Source organism: Procambarus clarkii, chromosome 72 (assembly GCF_040958095.1).
Source record: "Procambarus clarkii isolate CNS0578487 chromosome 72, FALCON_Pclarkii_2.0, whole genome shotgun sequence".
In the NCBI taxonomy this organism is placed as follows: Eukaryota; Metazoa; Arthropoda; class Malacostraca; order Decapoda; family Cambaridae; genus Procambarus; species Procambarus clarkii.
In genome coordinates, this window is record NC_091221.1 from 9,170,292 (window position 1) to 9,192,890 (window position 22,599).

The following is a 22,599-nucleotide window of genomic DNA, read 5'->3' on the forward strand; positions in this document are numbered from 1 at the left end:
ACACTAAAGCCCCGAAATCATCTCAAGATAACCTCAAGATGCAGGTTCATCAGACCACTAGACTTTAACTTCACCGACAGATCGGGGGTGAAAAATCAGCTCTCAACCTAACTATATGGTAAAGAAAACTGGCACATCTTCCCCTGTTACCTAGCAGTAAAATAGGTACCTGGGTGTTAGTCAGCTGTCACGGGCTGCTTCCTGGGGGTGGAGGCCTGGTCGAGGACCGGGCCGTGGGGACACTAAAGCCCCGAAATCATCTCAAGATAACCTGATTCAAAATGACGTGAACAGCCAAGCAGACCCAGTCACCAAGTTAGTTTAGTTCATTTATTATGCACCCCATACCCACGTTGTGGGCGGTAGTGGAAAAGGGTTACAGAGGCACATAATGGGCTCAGGGACTGAACCCCACAATTCATTTAGCTAAGCAAGTTACAATCTTGATGAGCTAGTTACAAAATTCAGTATAAGTCGTCACATCAACAATGGGTTCGAGATCGACCACAAGTACAGTTTCTATATTAAGCAACTGACATATGTGGAGAGCTAGTGTCACAATTGATATGTTTGTCCTGCACACCGCCCCCCATCCAGTGGGCAGCGGTGGATAGGTTACACCGCCCCCCATCCAGTGGGCAGCGGTGGATAGGTTACACCGCCCCTCATCCAGTGGGCAGCGGTGGATAGGTTACACCGCCCCTCATCCAGTGGGCAGCGGTGGATAGGTTACACCGCCCCTCATCCAGTGGGCAGCGGTGGATAGGTTACACCGCCCCTCATCCAGTGGGCAGCGGTGGATAGGTTACACCGCCCCTCATCCAGTGGGCAGCGGTGGATAGGTTACACCGCCCCTCATCCAGTGGGCAGCGGTGGATAGGTTACACCGCCCCCCATCCAGTGGGCAGCGGTCACCAATCCTATTAAATCAACACAATCCTTACCCCTAGTATGTAGCAGCCTCCTGGTAATTCATGGTTTGGTTATAGTTTGCGCCTGGCAACTGGTTACTCAATTTGTTCTCGGTTACTCAATTTGTTCTCGGTTACTCAATTTGTTCTCGGTTACTCAATTTGTTCTCGGTTACTCAATTTGTTCTCGGTTACTCAATTTGTTCTCGGTTACTCAATTTGTTCTCGGTTACTCAATTTGTTCTCGGTTACTCAATTTGTTCTCGGTTACTCAATTTGTTCTCGGTTACTCAATTTGTTCTCGGTTACTCAATTTGTTCTCGGTTACTCAATTTGTTCTCGGTTACTCATTTTGTTCTCAGTTACTCATTTTGTTCTCGGTTACTCATTTTGTTCTCAGTTACTCAATGTGTTCTCGGTTACTCATTTTGTTCTCGGTTACTCAATTTGTTCTCGGTTACTCAATTTGTTCTCGGTAAGATGTCCATCCCTTGTCCAGAAAGAGCCTTAACAGCTTGATCCAAGCATTGTCAATGTGGTCAACCGTGGCTATTAAACAGGAAGATGTCCACTACCTCCTTGAATCTCACTACATAGTCAATGGGGCTGGATAAGGTCAACCCCCAAGACTGGCTTCTCTCACGCGTAGTTTTTGTTCCACCTCGTAAGATAGATAAGACCATATCAGTCGATAAATCATATCAGATAGATCAAGTCGATAGACCATATCAGCCGACTGATACTGATAGATCAGTCGGCAACTACAAACCAGTATTACTGCTATCAATTGCTGTCAAAATTCTTTAGACAATACTAACGACATTCCTTTATCATCGGTTACTATATAGATGGTAATTCGGGTTTAAGAAAAGTCGATCTGCTGGTGATCTCGTGTTGAACCTGTACATAAAGTTGCATTTGAAAATGGATAATGTTATAGATTCAGCTACTCGGAACAAGTTCCAAGTAGCACGGGCTATGGTGAGCCCGTAGTGGACTTACTTGGCACAAGAGCGGTGGTGAATCTTTGAAATGGATGAATCAAGACAAGTTTTGTTGACCTTCACACTGCATGTGCTTGAGACGGAATATGACGTCAGTGACTGCTGATTAAAGTTTTAATCACTTGAGATGTATCTCTGGTTCTATTGCACAGTTAATAAGGGACTTCCGACCAGAACGACGGGAGACATCTCCCGTCACGCAGGGTGCAGTCGCACCTCCACAGATCTCCAGTATCAGCTCTTGATACTGGTGATGGCTCAAAAGGGCCACCACTTACGGGCTATTCATGCCCGTGCCACCTCTTGGGTGGCTTAATCTTTATCATCAGCGAGGTGGCAGCAGCAGCAGCGCTTACCTCGCTAGTTGATGGTAATGCACGTTCATTAAGAGCATGGCAACCACTTGTTTATTTCCATTAAGGCTCCTGGTGATGCGTCAACTGGCAGGGGGAACGCACGATTTTAATTGCCTGGTTTCCATTCAAGCTTCATTATGTAAATTACCACGAGCGGGTCGGTCTCTGCACTCTCTCTCTTGCTGTCCTCTCTCTCTTGCTGTCCTCTCTCTCTTGCTGTCCTCTCTCTCTCTCTCTCTCCTCTTTTCCTCTTTCTCCTCTTTCTTCTTTTCTCTTTCTCATCGAAGCCTTCGTTCTGGGTGGATTTGAGACACTCTAGTCCAGCCAGTGAAGAGTAGTGAAGCTTCCTCACACTGTTCTCCACTTTGTCTACAAATCTGATGAAGAATTGGGGGATCAGGCAGTCCTGGAAACTGTGCATACTCGAAGTGAAAAGGGGTCGTGAGTAGGCTGGATTGATTGATTGATGAAGATTAAGCCACCCCAAAGGTGGCACGGGCATGAATAGCCCGTAAGTGGTGGCCCATTTGAGCCATTACCAGTATCAATAGATGATACTGGAGATCTGTGGAGGTGCGACTGCACCCTACGTGACGGGAGATGTCTCTCGTGACGTCAAAGATTGTGTGTGTGTGTGTGTGTATGTATATATATATACGCTGGCTGCCTGTCCCCCGACGCAATAAATTGTGCGAGAGGTGCGGTTGTGCCGACTTTACTAAGGTAAACTGATGGAAGGGGATACCACTTGACGGGATAGTAAAGGTAGAAATTACACCGAATGGGAATTCCCGCCCACAGTGAACATGGACGCATCGCGCGCGTCATAATGCCCCTCGCAGCGTTGAAGGGGTCCATTTGGCTCCCCGAATATTGAGCCCTGGCGGTGTGGTACATTTTGACCTCCGGTGGTGGTGTTAGCTTCGAGAATTTACATCTAAGCAAACAAAAAAACCTGATACTACATGCAGATCTGACAATCGTTATATCCACATACACCAGCAACCTATAATAAATTATATATATTTTATTATATATTGTATTATATGCAGGCGATGAGTCACAATAACGTGGCTGAAGTATGATGACCAGACCACACACTAGAAATTGAAGAGACGACGACGTTTCGGTCCGTCCTGGACCATTCTCAAGTCGATTGTGATGAGGACAGGTAGGGACAAGAATTAAATAGGCAAGAGAGAGCTGAGGAGGAAAGTCAGGTGTAGGGGATAGTAGTAATGAGAACTGCAGCAGGCCTATTGGCCCATACGAGGCAGCTCCTATTATAACCACCGAAGGAGATGGTAATAGGAATAAGAAGAGGATAGCAAGGGAGCGTAGAAGACAATGAACAGAAAAAGGGAGAAGAGAGAAAGAAAGGGAAAGAGAACGAAAGAAATGGAAGGGGGAAAGCTTATGTTAAGTCACGTTTGTTAGAAAGATTAGAGCATTTGAGTATATACTGTGAAAGGGAAGAGTCCACAGCAACAAAGCCAGGACTCAAGTTCATGTTGGGTACATTGTTAATAAGAGCCGATTCTACAAGACGGCGTCTGTGTAGAGTAGAGGCAGGAAAGATTATTTTGGAGGAAGACCAATCAATGGGATGATTAGAATCCCTCACATGGCAGAAGAGAGCATTGTTAGTGTCTGCAGACATAACACTTCTCTTGTGTTCTTTAAGTCTGTCATTCAGTGTACGGCCAGTTTCGCCAAAGTATTGGAGAGGACAAGATGAACAGGAAATAGAGTAGACACCAGCAGCATTAGAAGCAGGAGGAGCAGTGTGAACTAGATTGCTACGAAGTGTGTTAGTTTGTCGAAAGGCGAGTTTAATGTCAAGAGGATTGTATTATATATTATACTTTGGCAAAAACCTGATTCATCCACATTGATAATCTTGAGGAGACTGCAAGACAGAAATACCCTGTGTATTTCTTTGACAGATATGAAGGACATTTCTCAAACACCAAGAGAAAGACGCGCTAACAGTATGTCAAAAGACGTTGAAATTATAGTAAACTCCAATTTGCCAGCCAGCGAATCTGTCTATAATAATTCTAACACAATTCAACTCGATGCGTGAATGCATTACTTTCATTACTCTGATGAAACTAAAAACACAAATCTTATATATTTATATCCTACTTCCAGGTTGACGCACTCGGGGACTCTGCTTCGGTGAGTACTTTTTCTTTCCTGCAATGTAGAGTTAACTTTCTGGTGGGGAAATTTGGGAAAGCAGCCTAGTCTAAATGGCGTGTGAAGTTGATAGAGATTACACTAAAATGAACGAATTTTATTAGTCATATTAAAAAGTCTATTTACAAATCAAAAAATATATATATTAGCGTTCATTTTTAAATACAAGAACTAAACCTTACTACTATTCCAAAATCTCAAGTCTATATACAGTACAACTGAGCCACTAGACACGAACTGAATAAAATTCCTCACAGTTACGTTTGCTTTGTAAAAATACGAATGAAAACTTCAAATCCAGTTACACGAGCGTAGAATAAACTAGCGTCCCTCTCCATCCGCCTCCCCACACGAACGGCGGAACAGTGATTGGCGATTTAGTAATATTTACGGCGCGAAATTCCGTGCGTGTGAAGGAAGGTGTAATGAAACTATTATAAAGGCAGCACGAGAGGTGAGAATAAGCCACTTACTAGCATCCATTAACAACAATGCCAGCAGTAATCCTGCGGCTAATCTCATTATATTCGTAGCCTCGCGTCAGGAAACTTTTTAAAAATACATTTCTCTAAAACCACAAAAGTATTTTTTGGGAATGGGGGGAAAAAAAGGCGAGGGGGAGGGGGGATGGCGAGGACTTTTACCACGCCTTTTCTGCCTCGCACGGCACTCAGCATGTTAATTAAAAGTTTTAAGTCAGCACAAACGTAGCCCCTTTGTTTTGAGCGGCCGGTTGGTCTCTTTCCCGCCACCTCTCGCGGCCTTCCAGGGCCAACTACAATATTTTATTTCTGTACGTGATGCTCATACTGCGGTCCATATTTGTCGGAAGGTTGAGTTTGTCATGCGGTGTATTTAGTTTACCTTTCTATATATGTATAAATTGTGCAGTCAGTACAAGTGGTGTCAAGGGTGATCAGTTTCAAAGGATAAGTGCCAGTGGATCATCATAAGAGCAAGTGGAGAGTCAAGGGGTCAGTGCCAGTCATTAGGAGTGTCCGGAGCCGCAGTGGCACCGCCGGAGGTCATTGGAAGGTGGTCGAGTAGTCACGGGTCGTCAGAACAATGAGGGAGAAGGTGGTGCTCTGATTCATCATTGTTGCCACTGAACCGAAGTCTGTCGAGTCAGTGAGGCATTCTGGGAGGTGTGGACGACAGGTGGAACCCAGAGAAGGAAGTGTTAAAGGGAGGGATCGAGGGGATAGCTGGGAAGGGCCGTAAGGAAGGAAGGAGTGGGGAGGAGAGAAGTGGAATGGGAAAGGAAGAGAGGAGGGTGCAAGGGTTGGAGGAGAGGGACGGCAGTAAACACAAGAGCGGCGAAGGGAAGAGAGTCGGGAGGAGAGAAGGAAAGGTAATTGGGGGAGGGCGAGGGTTGAGGGAGAAGTAATGAAGAAGCGAAGGGACTTACAGAATGATTTGTATATTTCTCCAGCGCCGAAACACGGTCAGTGGTGCCTTATTATCTAATGTCAACCGCTGGGATTGGTGCACAAATGTCCGACTGACTCCCCAGCAGGAGTCAAACCGGAGGGAGTAGGTCACAGTGGACCACTGGACTGCATTTTAGAGGACGAAACGCTATTTCCAACATGCGATATAGTCATGCTGGCTTTGTACCTCATATATTGAAAAGGTGTTGCTCAAAACGCACAAAACTATCATCCTGTCGTCGTACTACACAATCCAGGACTGCAAAAAAGTTGGAACTCTGTATAAGGGAAGAAACAGGGAGGTAGAGAGGGGACTATGTAGCACAGGAGAGGGTGATGGCAATTAAAAATAGAAAGTAGAGGGGGGGGAAGAGGTGAGATAAGATTAGAACGGCAGATTAAGGAAAATAAGAGGATTCACTTAAGGACTGTTCCTGAACAAATAGCCTGGATGTGTCACAACGGAAAGGTTGATGATATTCTTGAGAGAGATAAGAATTTTGCACCAAGACTCTAATATTTTGTTGAATTATCTGCATGTCTCTTGCAAATTGTCTATACAGTATACCTAGGTAATAAAAGTATTTGTGTACACGTCTGATACCATACTACTTGTGAAGGAGGAAATGTAGATGTTTCTCTCTCAGAATGTTTGGTAATATGTTTATTGTTTGTGATGTGTGTGTGTGTATGTATTAACACGATGTACTGAACGGGCTGAGAATAGCTTGAGCTACCTCATCCCTTTGTGTGTATTTTACCTCAATAAACTTATTTCAATTTCAATTCGAAAATGCGCGAGTGGGCAACGGGGGGTAATTCGTATAATGTTCTTACGCATATCCCTCCATGCCCTGTGTTCCTCCTACATGGGAATGAGGGGAAAAAAGGATTTTTTTCTATTATTTTCTACCACAGACGTGGCCACACATTCACAATGCTAACCAACATATATACATTTTCTTGTCCTCCATGGACAGGGTGAGAGATGTTAAACATAAAGGATTTATTGAACAATCGGCCACAAAAGGTGATTGTAGTGCTTTTAAAATGCTAATCTAACCTAGACATAAATACATGGATACACAGGGTTACGTCTGCCCTACATAAAGTGGTCGATGTGTCCTTTACATAGTGGTATTAATGTGCATTTATAAAATGAAATGTAATTCTGATCAGCTTCCACATATACTTTATACACATACATTTATGGCTCTCCTACTCTGAGAGGGTAACATGGCTGATGAACTAGTGTGTTATTAAGCACTTAACCACTGAAGGTGATCAAGATGCTTTTACAAGCTCAGGTTATACATGTTGACCAGACCACACACTAGAAGGTGAAGGGACGACGACGACGACGACGTTTCGGTCCGTCCTGGACCATTCTTAAGTCGACTGTCTTGAGAGTTCTTCAACCACGTTATTGTGACTCATCGCACTCAGGTTATACAGTTACATCACATACATTGTATAATTGATGTATTACATGGTCAATCATGGGTACAAGTCCAATATATCAAGTGTTCCAGCATTCATATAGTAGTTAGTTGAGCATACCTTAGCCCAGGAGGGCGACAGTCGGTCAGTATGGGACATTCTACAATATAATGTTCAAGAGAGTGCATGTTTTATCTTTCACAAAGTTGACACATTGTGTACTCGACATTTGGGTTTTGAGAAAGCTGCCAGATACGTCTATATCCCAGGCGTATTCTGGCCACTATAACATCACATTGCCGGGTTCTTGCTCTATTAGTCCCATATGTGAGTGTCTCATCACGATATTTAGAAAAAGTTGAGTTTCTAGAGCGAAGGGGAGTATACATAGTATGTACCTACAGTGGGAGCGTATATGTATGATTCTACAGTGGAAAGTGGGATAGGGGGGGGGGGGGGGAATGTGTATGATGTACCCACGGACGGGAAGGATAAGTGCATGCGATGTACATGCTGTGAAAAATATTGTGTATGGTGTATAGGGGGGGGAGGTGGGTGTTTGTATAAATAAAGCGAAGAGGGCAGTACGTATAGATAGGAGACATCTCCCGTCACGCAGGGTGCAGTCGCACCTCCACAGATCTCCAGTATCAGCTCTTGATACTGGTAATGGCTCAAAAGGGCCACCACTTACGGGTTATTCATGCCCGTGCCACCTTTTGGGTGGCTTCCTCAATCAATCAGTACGTATATTAGTGGCCCTCGGGTAAATTCAGGTAATTATGTACTTTCAAGAGGAAGGGAACAATGATGGGAGAGGAGCCCCTAATCCTTTGACTGTTCAGTTTTACAATATTATTGCATGTTGGTCAGTGTGCTATTATGGTGGCCGACCTAAGGCTGCTAGATCTGAAACCCAAACCAACCTTCGAACTAATGGCGATCTAAAAATTGTGTAACTGTGTTTTCAGCTACGGTGACTCGGTGATAATGGGATTGTCCGGGGCTGAGAGAATGGAATTAATCCTGTGTGTGGCAGACTAGGAAAGACCCGGAGACAAGAGAGTTGTCGAATCAAATACAATTCATCCAGGCAGACCTAACATCACTCACGGCGCTGCTGTTATGTTTGTTGCGAAATTCCAATATACTGACAATGTGCTTGGCGGGGAGCGTTCAGTGAGGCTTTTCACAGATGATATACATCGATCTTTTGAAGTTTCATCGCTTTAAATAAACTCCTTTTAAAGAAGTATTGATTTTAGATTTTTGGACAAACGTAGTGTTATATTGTGTGTAGAGTATTGGACCGAGGCGCATTGAATACAGTGTTTTGCTGTTCACGAAAGTGAGTATGGTACCCGGTTGTGTCTTGGTCTATCTCTTCCCCCTCTATCTCTCCCCCCCCCCCTCTATCTCTCTCCCCCCCTCTATCTCTCCCCTCCCCCTCTATCTCTCCCCCCCTCTATCTCTCCCCCCCTCTATCTCTCCCCCCCCCCCCCCTCTATCTCTCCCCCCTAACCTACCAGAGGACCCAAAACAGAAAACGGGACAGTAAGTCACTTTTGCGAGCCGCTTTCATTTTCTAGAACGGCGATTTTTGGCCTCTGGTAAAGTATGCGTCAAAATTCGATGCTCTAATAAGAGGACGGGTTGACCCGTCCTCTTAAGGTGTCCCATCGTCATGATCGTCCTGCGAGATGGGGGATGTGGTGTTGTGGGTTGCTGAGGAAGTTTTGGTTGTATGGTTGATATAAAGCCATGGCTTGGTTACCGACTTGCCACCATCTGGTCACCATTTGGTCCGAGAGACATCTCCCGTCACGCAGGGTGCAGTCGCACCTCCACAGATCTCCAGTATCAGCTCTTGATACTGGTAATGGCTCAAAAGGGCCACCACTTACGGGCTATTCATGCCCGTGCCACCTTTTGGGTGGCTTAATCTTCATCAATCAATATCGGACACAGGGAACAGCACAGTAGTGTATATACCTAAGCTTGTTATTAAAAAAGTGCATTGTCAAATTATTTGTCCTTTTTTTATTAGCAATCTTGGGTATACACAGCAATGTGCTGCTACCATATTCCGTGTGAAAGACTACAAGGTGTAAATAAAAAACTTGCTACGCGTTCATCTGTATCTCTGGGAATTTTCATTATCTGCCGATGTAGACCTGACCAAATGTAAACTGTCAACAAAATTATTCGCACACCCTCCGTCACTGTGATGGAGTGCGAAAAGATACGGGAATTTAGAGACAATTCTATAACCAATGTTCCAACGATGTGTAAATATTTAATTCAAAATGATCTGATACCAGAAATCTTAGCCAAATATTCCCAGTTTGCTAACTGTAGGTAGTAACTAAGTGATTGTAACCTCTCCACCGCTGCCCACTGGATGGGGGGCGGTGTGCAGGACAAACATATCAACTGTGACACTAGCTCTCCACATATGTCAGTTGCTTAATATAGAAACTGTACTTGAGGTCGATCTCGAACCCATTGTTGATGTGATGACTTATACTGAATTTTGTAACTAGCTCATCAAGACTGTAACTTGCTTAGCTAAATGAATTGTGGGGTTCAGTTCCTGAGCCCATTATGTGCATCTGTAACCCTTTCCACTACCGCCCACAAGGTGGGTATTGGGTGCATAGTAAGTGAACTAAACTAAGTTCATCTAATATCCTCATCTCACAGGATGGTTAGTCCTACATAGAATTAGGAAAGAACATTACGAGAGTCTAAGTTAGTAGCCTGCACTAACAAAAGCAGAAAAATATCTTCCAATATATGAAGTAGAGTTCAAAGTACCTCGTACCAAGTTCAAGTATGTTTATTGAGACAAAGAAATAAATCTCAAAGGGATAGAGTAGCTTAGGCTATTTCTACCCTCCACCTCGTACCATTTGGTCTGAAGTCACTGGTAATAGAACAATCACAGACCCAGACGTTAGGTATGCCCTGGCTCTTGTTCCTAGTTTACATAAGCTTTAGTCATTTAAGTTTTTCATGCCCGAAACGCTTTGCGTAATAGTGGCTTTAGGCATTGTATGTACTAGCCCAACCCGTTCTCGCAAATTCGTAAAGTCAATATTGACTTATTAACTACGTGCATAGGTGATATACTAAACATAATAGATACCCTTAAAAAGATTCATAGAAAACACCGACCTTACCTAACCTTGTTAGTATCTTATGATAAGCATCTTATTGCTTCGTAATTACAATTATTACCTAACCTATAATAGGTATAGGTTAAGTAATAATTGTAATTACGAAGCAATAAGATGCTTATCTTAAGATACTAACAAGGTTAGGTAAGGTCGGTGTTTTCTATGAATCTTTTTAAGGGTATCTATTATGTTAAGTATGTCACCTATGCACATATTTAATAAGTCAATATTGACTTATTAAATTTGCGAGAACGGGTCTCACTAGCCTAGAACTAGCCTTATCTATAAATCCATCATTCTTTGTAAAATCTCTTGTATGCACCTTACCTAAATAAACATTTATATATTTATTTTATTTGGAATGTTAACCACTGGGGTAGGTGGTAGATTCATTATCAGCAGCCACCTGTCAGATATCCCAGCCTAATTCTGGCAATGGCATACTGTCTAGTGGATGTTTGGTGTTGTCCGTACACATTTCCAGTTTTAAACATGTAATTTACCTGAAGTACATCATAACTCTTATCGTGAGGGGTAGAAATAGCCTAAGCTACTCTATCCCTTTGAGATGTATTTATTGCTTATCTCAATAAACATACTTGAACTCTTATAGTGATTTTAAGGTCTTTTAACAGACTGCTCTATTGCCATCCCCAATTTCCTGGAATATTGCCAAGAGTCCTGGAACTCTTGCTCCAGGAGCAAGATATGATTTTTTATAATATGATTATAAAGGAAGTTCCAACATTCTAAGTATCTATTTTGTATGCTGGGTTTGTAAATGCGTGAAGAGCTGACTTTGAATCACAAAACATTTACTCGTCTACTGTTTTTCAATGTTAGTGGCAAGCTTTAATGCAACTAATTCTGTGTGTGGAGCGAAGCCAGTTGTTTAGTCTCCCACGTTCTGTGTACATCAGTTTTCTTTGGATATTCTGCAGTAATGTGCAACCTGTCCTCAATATCCTCACTGTCCTCAAACGTGTTTACGACCTCAAACACACAATCATTAGCTTTAACATGCTGTCATTCAAAATAGGAATTTTCTCAAATATAAATTAATATTGTTATATATTGGCATACTATGCATATTTAGGCATTGGTTAGGTTAGGTTAGGTTAGGCTAGGTGTTTAGGTTTTGTTGGCGATTATTTGTATTTGCAGCAGGTGGGTGAAGCATTTACAGAGTTGTTGTTTGAGTAAAAGTAATCAGCGAAGCACTTGTTAAAGAAGTGTTCGAACGTAATCAATTGAGTCGTATTTAAACCGTTTTTCATTCATAAAAATGAAAAAACGTGACTGAAAACTGACTGGAATGTGAATGACGTGGAAAAAACGTGACTGGAATGCTTGTCCTTTAGCACGCATTCCAGTCACGACGTTCTCCCGGTCTTAAGGGGGTGGGGGGGATCCTGAGGGTGTTTTTTTCTGGACAGTAAACATCATAGTAAGGCTAATAGATTGGAGGCGAAACGTCGCCTGCGCCGCCCTTCGACCCCTCCCCCTCCTGCAACCTCTGTCTCCACGCCCTTCACTCCCTCCCGATCGGACAAGTTCTCTTGGCCTAAGTATCCATCATCGCCTTTGATGCCGATACGCCCGCTGATCGGAGCGTTTTTGGAAATAGTAGGGCACGAAGTTTTTTCTATAAAGCCGTTACAGAGTTATTTAAGATCAAGGTTCATGATTTCAGGCCGAATACATACAGGAACTTGATTGCAGTGGATCACGCTTCCTCTGGGGACTTTGCTTCCGGACGTTACTGATATCTGTAGTTACAATATCCGTTGTTATACGCCTCTGGGTGATCGTTTGGTACGATATGTGGTCCAGCATGTTGTTGACGTTAGTGCGGACGACATAAAGGCGCAACTGCAGGGTGTTGACCTTCCAATCTTTGGTGTCAAGAAATTTATGCGTCGGACTGATGGCGACCTGTGTGATATCGACACTGCCCTCCTTACTTTTCTCGACTCACTCCCACTCCCTACCGATCGGGTTAGGATTAATGGCTTCCCCCATAAATTGGTGTACGTCCCCCGTCCCACTCAGTGCTTTCGTTGTAAGGGTTTTCAGTATACCTCCCTTAGGTGCACCAATGACGTCCGTTTCTGCCGCTTCTCTCTCCACCACCGCCTTTGCCTGACCTGTTTGTCACTGTCGTTTCTCTCGGTCCCTGACGCCTCTCCCACCCGCCATTCAACAGTCCCGATCTTGTTGACGCTATAGTCGCTCGCGTTGTGGATGCACTAGAGAAGGTGCTGGTCCGCCTCGTCACTAAATTCTTTCCAGAGTCTGTCCTTCCCGTTCCTGAGGCTGACCCCTCTCTCCTCTCCTCCACTACTTGTAGGGTTGACGTCCATCCTCCCGCAGCTGCCTCTATCTCCAATGCGTTTGAATCGATGCTGGACAATGCCCTTTGGAACTCTTTAGCGAGCCTTACCCCGTGTCTTCCCAGGCTGCCTTGCCGCACATATCTGCCCCCGGTACTAAGCGGAAGCAATACTCCGTCGTCCCGATTGCCAAGCGCCCTGCAACAGGGCGCCCTGCCTGCAAGTGTCCTTGCTCCCTTTCTAGGTCTTCCTCCCATTGTCCTACTGGCGCTTCTGCTGAGTCCGATGCTTTATCGTCCCAGTCGTGAGGCTCCGGATTCCGTCTACGTACCTTGTCCTGTCCTAACCTCGCTTGTCACGTCTTGCCTTCCTCTACCCTTCTACACATTTGCTCCTTGTGCCTTCCTCTGCTTGCATCCCCCCCTTCCTTTCTCATGTCTGCTTTGTGCTTGCCACCTTCACATCCTTCCCCCCTCCCCACTTGCCTACGTCCCTCTTTCTTTACTGCGGCGACGCTTTGCGTTCACCTCGTGTTCTCTTTATTCCCATCCTGCGTTCATGTTTTTTTTTTTTTTTTTTTTTTTTTTTTTTTTTTTTTTTTTTTTTTTTTTTTTTTTTTTTTTTTTTTTTCTCTCTCTCTCCTCCCTTCCTCCTTTCCTTTATCCTCGCCCACCTTGACGGCGTCGCTATCTTCTTGACTCGGGCACATCATGACCGTTGATTTGTTATGCATTCATATACAGTGGAGCCTCGACTTGTAATGGTAATCCGTTCCCAGAGACAGATAGCAAGTCGAAATATCGTAAGTCGAAGGGATTTTTCCCATAAGAAATAAAGGGAATTGAGTTAATCCGTTCCCCACCCTCCAAAATATTAACTTGCAAATATTTTATACTGAATACAATTTTGTTCTCTAACTGCAATACAGTACATATGTTTATCTTTATGGATGACTCTTGATGGCGTATGGAAGATGGTGATGAGGGGGGAGGAGGAGAGGTGTTACTGTTTGGAAGGGGAGTCCCCTTCCATTATAACATCAGGCAGTGATGACTTTTCTGGGATACACTCTGGCATGTTTTGCCTGCATACCACTAGGACCTGCTTGCTTGTCTTACTAAGAATCTGTCTAAAAACACTTCTTTTTCCCTACATTTTAACACTTATCTGTAGTAAGACATCACATTGTCATTTAATAGGTCAATGCAACGGCCTGCTACAGCTTTATCTGGGTGAGTTTTTTTTAACAAAACTTTGCAGTTCTTCCCATACTTCACACATTTTCTTAATGAGGAAGGGATATCCTCTACTGCCTCAACTCACAACTATTTTCTTGGGTTGAACCTTACCACTGACTTTCTAGGACCCATGGCATGATATATAATAATCAGTTTTATGTTCAAAAAAACAAAAAAAACACAAAAACGGAATTTCTTATAGGCGTGATCGTCACTAAGCGGGCAGCTCTACTAAACTAAGGCAGGTTGGCCTGATCGGGAACCACGTGCTTGGCCAACCCAAACTCGTACCAACAAATATCATTAGTCAATGACACTATCGTAAGTCGAGTTGCATTTTTCTATCAAATTTACATTGCAACTCGAAATTATCGTAAGTCGGGGCAATCGTAAGTAGAGATGCCACTGTACGCATCTTTCTACATTCCCATTCATGCAGTCATCAGGTGGATATAACTTCATGCAAACTGCACATATTGCGAAGAAGAATGAACATGTAGAACATTATGGGATTTTTAGGGTCCCAGTAGTACAGTCGGGTTCGTTCTTAACTCGCAATCGAGAATTCTGGGTTCAAATTGCAGGCAGGACGGAAATAGTTGGGTGCATTTCCTGTTACCTAATGCGCCTGTTCACTTAACAGCAAGTAGGCACCCAGGAGTGAGTTAGCTTGTGGGGTTGCATCCTAGGGGGTGATGAGTCAGTAATTCGACCCTTTAGGGGGGAGGAGGGACCTTGATATAAGCCTAACGTGTAAATTTTTTATTATATTTAACATAATACACTTATCGGCAAGCATTTTTAAGAGGTTTTAGCCTTTTTCGTAAGCCTGAGCTGTCATTTGCTTACAATGTCACTGTTCATATTCACACCAAAGTATTTGTATTGCCTGCAGTTTTTGATGCGCTGATCATTGACTTTAAAAAAGCCTTTTTTGGCGGCAAGGGGGGGGGGGTCCTAGTTTTCCTGTGGAAACAATAAGCGCACATTCAATACATCTACAGTATTTACAAGCATATCAAGGAGAGTCTGCAGCTGGTTACCACTTTTGCTGGTGGCTGTTGATTATATTTGAAGGATACTTGGTTTGAGAATAGATTCTACACCACGTCTTTGGAATACATCCATTAGATTAGTTATCTAGATAAATGTTAGTCAGAGATGAGAAGAACAGAAGATATACAAAGACATAGCAGATTTCCTTTTCTAAGCAATGTGCGACATAATGTCACTTCAACTAGTGAAACAGAAAGGTACTCAGCTGTCAGGTGACTGATGATCGATTACCGATTGATTACCCAGAGGACTTGAATACCAATTTCTCGACTGAGCTTCACCAGTTTCACTAGTAGATAGTCATAGTTCAGTGCAGCAAAAAATGTAAAATGTAAAAAAAAAAAAGTCATGCTTAGTACTGGCTTCTACAATTATTTTATAGTGTGCCTTCCAGTTGTAGACATTTGCTTTTGTACATTTTTTACATTAATAGTCACAAATTGCTCAGCCGAGTGTTTATATTCCAAGTTGAAGTATTGTATATCACAAATTCAAACAGAAAAACTATGCAACAATGCATGCTGGATGCCATATATCCACTAAGTATGGAAGCAGGTGTATTACATAAGATTAGTTTTGAGGATCTGCTCAAAAATTTTGAAAAGTTTTCTCCCCTTTTTTATAATATAAAGTGGAAGTATACAAAAATAAACATTATTTTCCATCTTGCATTAATTTTATTTAGTGTTAAACTGTAAAAATAAAAATTATATTTTTAATTAAGATTTTGGTGCTCCCAAACACATTTAAGTGCTTAGGGCCTCCTAAGGTTTTAATCCGTCCCTGCTGTCTTATGGGCTCACCATAGCCCATGCTACATGGACATTTCGTTCCGAGTAGCTAAATCTAAAACAATAATAATCCTGCTGACGCCACGTAGCAGTAAGTTAGCCTGTCGTGATACTAGTGATTAACATAACTCCTGTTGGTAGTTTTTTCGATGATTAAGATTATTTCGAATGGGTGTGAGCGTAGATAAATGACATCTTTAGACGTCATTTATCTACAGTGGTACCTTGGAACACGAGTGTCCCTGCATGCGAGTTTTTCGGAATACGAGCAGGATTTCCTCGGAAAATATGTCTCGGAAGGCGAGGGTTACCTCGGGACGCGCGTTTGTCGATACGCATTCAGGCCGACCTAGCGCGTGGTGGTTCAGCGATCATCGCCCCTCAGTTTACCATTGTCTCGCGCCCAGTGACTATCTCACATCAATTCTTCACCCGGATTTTCAGTGTTTTGTTGGATTTTTGGTCATTTGACTATACAATTTGTTATTATATATCTCGCCATGGGTCCCAAGAAAGCCAGTGGTAAGGATCAAGGCCAGAAAGCCCATGTGAGGATGACAATAGAGGAGAAACAAGAGATCATTCGGAAGCATGAGAACGGTACACGTGTTATTGAACTTTGTAGGCAGTACAACAAAGCCACATCAACAATATGCACTATACTTAAGAAGAAAAATGATATTATGGGTGCTAAAGTGGCAAAAGGAGTAAGAACAATAACGAAACAAAGACCACAAATACTTGAAGTGGAAAAGTTATTAATTTGGATACACGACAAGGAGTTAAGGGGTGATAGTGTTTCGGAGGCCATTATTTGTGAGAAAGCCAGGGTATTGCACGAAGACTTTATAAAGAATACCCCTGCAACGAGTGATGCAGATACGAAAGAGTTTAAGGCAAGCAGGGGCTGGTTTGAAAAATTTAGAAGTGGTATCCATAGTGTTACAAGGCATGGGGAGGCAGCCAGCTCAGACAAACCAGCCGCTGGACGATTTATTGAGGAATTTAAAGAGTTTGCAGAGGCTGAGGGATACCTACCGCAACAAGTGTTTAATTGTGATGAAACGGGACTGTTTTGGAAAAGAATGCCTTAGAGGACATACATTACCAAGGAGGAAAAATCCTTGCCCGGACACAAGCCTATGAAAGATAGGTTTACGCTTGTGCTGTGTTCAAATGCGAGTGGTGATTTGAAAATTAAACCCTTGCTAGTGTATCATTCTGAAAATCCAAGGGTTTTCAAACAGTATAAAGTGCAGAAAACCCATTTGTGTGTGATGTGGAAGGCTAATAAAAAAGCATGGGTGACTAGGCTTATTTTTTTGGAATGGGTGAATGAAGTGCTGTGCCCTGCCATAGAAAAATATCTGCAGGAGAAATATTTGCCACTCAAAGCCGTGCTTCTCGAAAATGCTCCTGCTCATCCTCCAGGCTTGGAAGATGATTTGTTGCCCAGATACAATAAATTCCTCACAGTTGAATTCGTTCCTCCTAACACCACTCCTCTAATTCAGCCTATGGACCAGAAAATCATAGCGAATTTTAAGAAACTTTATGAAAGGGCATTTTTCCGGAAATGTTTTGAAGTGACTGAAGCCACAAATCTCACCCTCAAAGAGTTCTGGAAACACCATTTTAACATTTGTAGTGCTTTAAAACTCGTTGACAAAGCCTGGCAAGAAGTGACTCAAAGAACCCTGATCTCTGGCTGGAGAAAATTGTGGCCTGAATGTGTGAGAGAACTAGACTTTGAGGGGTTTGAGCCTGTAAATGATGCGCCTATTGTTGAGGAAATTTTTAGTCTAGGCCAGCAAATGGGCTTGGAATTGGATGGTGATGATGTGGAAGAGTTGGTGGAAGAACACAACGAAGAACTGACCACCGAAGAACTCCAAGCCCTTCAACAGGAACAGCAAGACAACGCAGCGGATGATTCTACAGTGGAGGAGAATGAGGCAGTAGCGAATGTCCCTTCTGCAGTAATTAAGGTGGTGTCAGATGCGGGAAGAGATTCAAACAATTGTTGAAAAGACTCGCCCAGAGAAAGCTGTAGTAGGCCGTTGCCTTAATCTTTTCAATGACAATATGATGCCTTACTACAGAGACAGCTTGCGAAGAAGGGAAAAGCAAGCTTCCATGGACAGATTTGTGGTGAGAAAATAGAGCAGTGAGCCTCAACCAGGACCTAGTGGCACTCAGATAAAACGTGCCAGGGAGAGCACACCAGAAAGGTCCTCACTGCCTGATGTGATAATGGAAGGGGACTCCCTTTCCAAACAGTAACTCCTCTCCTCCTTCCCCTCCTCACCATCTTCCATACGCCTACAGCATTCAACAACAAGGGTAAGTAATAACTTGAACATAGTTTTGTAGGTTTATTTAGATAAATTAGGTATAAAAATTGTTTGATGTGGGGTTTTTGGGGTAGTCTGGAACGGATTAATTCATTTCCCATTATTTCTTATTGGGAATTAGCTTCGGAATAAGAGTTTTTGGAATACGAGCCGTCTCCAGGAACGAATTAAACTATTAAACTGAGGTACCCCTGTACGCTCACCCGGCAGAGATTTGAAAAGATTCCCCTCTGTGCTGGTGCTAGACGTCGACTTGCCCCAACTATGCAAGCACCTGTCTGTAGTACCAACATGGCCCTGTTTAATGAAATGAAGTGCCATGCTCAGAGATGCTTTTCATCTACGGTATACTCGAAAGGTTCAAGACGAATATCGATGTCATCTGGTACACCTGGCAAAAGGTTTATGAAAGGTTATGAAGAAATAATTCCATTTTATTTAACACTCTTCTATAGGTTACAAATTTTTGTATTGTACAGGAATATTACTATTGAAACACAATAATTGTTCATATGTACACAAATCATATGGTTCGTTGTTTGAATGATAACATAACTTTAAAATCCTTAACCTGAAATGTTGTAATTTAGACTAGTCAACTTGAAACGGACCAACAGACTAACAGGCTGAACGAGCGAGGACAACATTTAATGACTGGATAACAATACTGACACAACAGGTAATTTGCTCCATGGTTCTGCTGTACCCTCTCAGCCAGAGAGAGTCCAAACTGCATGCACACAAGGCTCACAAAACATTGGACCTTCAGCAACAACTGACCACAACTTCTCGTCGCACTGCTGAACTTTTCGTAACCCTAGATGCCCACAGATGGTAAATTCTATGCAGCAGAAGATGAAGGAAATAAAGTACTGTACAATAATAATTTTATGTACAAATTAGCAAAGATGCTTTAATAACAAAATTCTTTTAGAATTTAATTGCAAGTGAGAAGGTTGCAATTTAGATCTTTGAATTTAATACACATTGTAATAGAGAAGGCACTTTTTAATGCAATTGAGAATTCAATACTGACAGTTACATTGTGCTTTTAGTTTCTACACCTTAAGAACTGCTTCCAGTTCAGTATTACATAACTGTACATGAAGTAAACGCTGGTGGAAAAACAGACTTGTGCATCAAAGCATATGACTAAAAGTCCCTTTTATATATAGACACAAATGTTAAAATCACAAACCAAAAATCATCTTTAGAGTATCTATTTCGGAGACTGAGAATGTTACTTCTCGGGGAAAATCAACAGGCAAGTAGATTGGTCAAGATCCAGCACAGGTAATGGTATTTACCATTTCCTTCCCATCCCCCCCCCCCCTTTATCTGGCTCGTCAAATACACGACTAATTATCAGTATGAACATTTGAGCATAAACATGATTTCAGCATTGATTATTATTATTTAAAGACTTCAGTGTCCCACTACAGCAGAGCCTGAGCGTGGAAGCTTCCTTACACAAGCAATGTTTAGCTCTAAAATTAAGTAATTTATCTAATATTTCCTAGCATAAAATGCTTCATTTGCTATGGGTCTAATAGAAGTGTCTTTTCTTCAGTGGATGAGACACAGCAATGATTCTCGTGAATATGAAAAAGAAAAATATTCCTCACAAACCACAAAACTTTTAAATTTATTTAGTCCCTACCCATGACATGAATACAAAAAACAACCATGGGTTTACAACAATTAAAACATCTATTGGGTAAACAACCTGTAGTTTTAAATTTCACAATCAATAATTGAACGGCATCAAAGGAAAGAAATTATAAAAAAAAACTAAAAAAAAAAAAAACATGCATTTCAGAAGTGTGTAGAAACAATAAATATCTGAAAGGCAAACTTGGGCTATACAACACTTTTTCATAATTACTCCATGATTCATGTGATGCAAAAATATTTTGATATAATAATGTTCCAACATCCATACTTCTACACTAAGAACGGCATAAAATCTCTTCTCGCATAAAGACGCCACTTTTGCCCAACCATCCAACTTTCCACACTATTTTTTTTCCATTATGCAAGTTTGTCAAATGACAAAGAAAATTTGTAAGACTTGTACATAGAACACACAAGAGAGTTCATTGGATGACTTCTCACAGGAAAGAACCTTTTTGGCTGTGGAACATTTTCTTGTTGCTTGTCACCATTCACTTGTTGATATTCGTAAGTAACACTGCAAGAGCACATCCCGTAAAAGTATTCATAGCAAGTGTGAGTGAGGGAGAGTTGCTTTTCAGAGCATTCAAGGGAATTCAGAAAATAATTTATATAGTTCAATTAACACATGTTTTCAGATATGACTTAACACAGAGGCTGTCAAGTTATTTTTTAAAATGTATTAACCATGTGGTAGGTTGTAAAGTGGCTAACCACAAATTTCATCTTCAAAAATTCACTAAAACAATGGCATTCAACAGAGCTAAATATAAATGCATCTTCAGAAGTGATCGACTAAAACAGACACGCAGTTGGCACCTATGTGAGAGGTGTGCGGTGCATCGGCCAGAGACATGTTGGTCCACTGTGCTGGCTGGCCTGTGGGTGTATCTGAGGACTTGAGGGCAAAACTCCAAGTATTAGGAGATACAGAGGCTGCATGAGGAAGTCGCAGTTCTACTGGTCGTGCAAACTGCAACCCATGGGGACCACACATCACTAGAGGACTAAGAAGGGTCTCACCTGTAAAGTCGTTATAGTAAAGGTATTAATTTGAGATTATTTCCAATATAAAAACAACTCATAGCTGAACAAGTTACATTAATCAAAGTAGATACTGTTAGAAATAACACGCATGGTTATTAGCTACCATTCATAATTACTGTAAGAATATTTAAATTTTGCATAATTATATTAAGCATTTTGAGGGGCTATAAATAATAAAATAATATACCTGTATTATACCTCCAGCTATTATAACTAATGTAAATTACATTTACTAAAGTAGTGTTTTTCATGGTATGAAATAATAAAAAATGGGGAATATACCGTATTGATAATTATACAAATTTTATATTCAACTGCATGTAAATTTCACAATTAAATGTTGAACAATATTAATACAACTATTTACAAATTCTCGTCATTTCATATCATTTCAGACTAAAAACATTTTGAAATAGCTACCCCATTTCCTCGTTAGTAAAAACTCAATTTTTATCAATCTTGGCTTTTAATCGGCAAGGTTTTTGTTCTTATCTATGTCAGTGATCATTAAAAAGTGTATACTCATTGTCTCTCTACAAATAAACGTTGTTCACTATGCATTTGGAAACTGTTGAATGAAATTCAACCCAACTTTGTATGGTATCCCTATTTGACCCAAAGTCATAAGCTATATGGGGATTCCAGCTCCTGGGCTCTGCTTTAAATGGTGATCATTTAAATTCAACAACTACATTCAAAGGTTTCCTTGATAAGTGCTTCATTCACTTACCAGTGTTATGTAAATAATTTACAATGCTGTAAAGGGTTCAAATGCTTAGCCCTAGCCTTTTTAGTGATCGTTTATTTGCTCATAACAGTGGCTATATTTATAACTTTAGCAACAGTCTCCCACAACACAAGCCATCTTCAGGGGCCACAGGGAGGTTCTCACAACCCACAAATTTCAAGGTTTGGGGAGAGGCAAGGGAACAAGGACAGCTGGGTTTAATAGTATTTAATATATAAATCATGCATAAGGAGGATGGGTACTATTATAACTGTACCTCACAAAATTTGGATTCTGGAAGAATTCTGGAAAGGTTGGCTACAATAATGAAGCAGCTTTGATGCAAAATGCATGTAGTGAAGCTGTGGGCCCCCATTCTACACTTTATCAATGTTAGGTAAACCGGGGAGCCGAGCGGACAGCACGCTGGACTTGTGATCCTGTGGTCCTGGGTTCGATCCCAGGCGCCGGCGAGAAACAATGGGCAGAGTTTCTTTCACCCTATGCCCCTGTTCCCTAGCAGTAAATAGGTACCTGGGTGTTAGTCAGCTGTCACGGGCTGCTTCCTGGGGGTGGACGCCTGGTCGAGGACCGGGCCGCGGGGACACTAAAGCCCCAAAATCATCTCAAGATAATCTCAAGATAGGTCCCTCAGTTATACTGTACTATTTACCCTAAAGATGTGGCTATCAAGATTGTCATCTTGCTTGTGACACCCTCTAACACTTCCCAAATGTCTTTGCTGGTTTGGTAGAAGGGAGCCAAGTGGCAAGGTTGTCTTTTGAAGGCAAGTGTGATAGTTGACACAGTGCTATGGGAGTATAGGATTCATGTTCACCTTGGATGTTTTTGTGTGT

The 22,599-nt window shown here is 42.0% G+C and overlaps 1 protein-coding gene and 1 long non-coding RNA gene across 12 annotated transcripts in view; one reads left to right on the plus strand and one right to left on the minus strand.

Annotated features, from left to right (window-relative positions):
• LOC123773675 (uncharacterized) overlaps positions 1–6,372 on the plus strand; it is a 28,387-nt gene extending 22,015 nt beyond the window's left edge. The window contains exon 3 of the long non-coding RNA XR_006774853.2: positions 4,426–6,372. This is a non-coding gene — a long non-coding RNA (uncharacterized lncRNA). The remainder of the gene's footprint in view (positions 1–4,425) is intronic.
• A 12,342-nt stretch (positions 6,373–18,714) lies between these two features.
• The window catches only part of pyd (zonula occludens-like protein polychaetoid), a 371,558-nt gene continuing 367,673 nt past the window's right edge, over positions 18,715–22,599 (minus strand). For all 11 annotated transcript variants that reach the window (XM_045767502.2, XM_045767500.2, XM_045767508.2 and 8 more), the window contains one exon: positions 18,715–20,991. In XM_045767502.2, the coding sequence (XP_045623458.1) occupies positions 20,750–20,991 (242 nt within the window). In that variant the 3' untranslated portion in view covers positions 18,715–20,749. The remainder of the gene's footprint in view (positions 20,992–22,599) is intronic.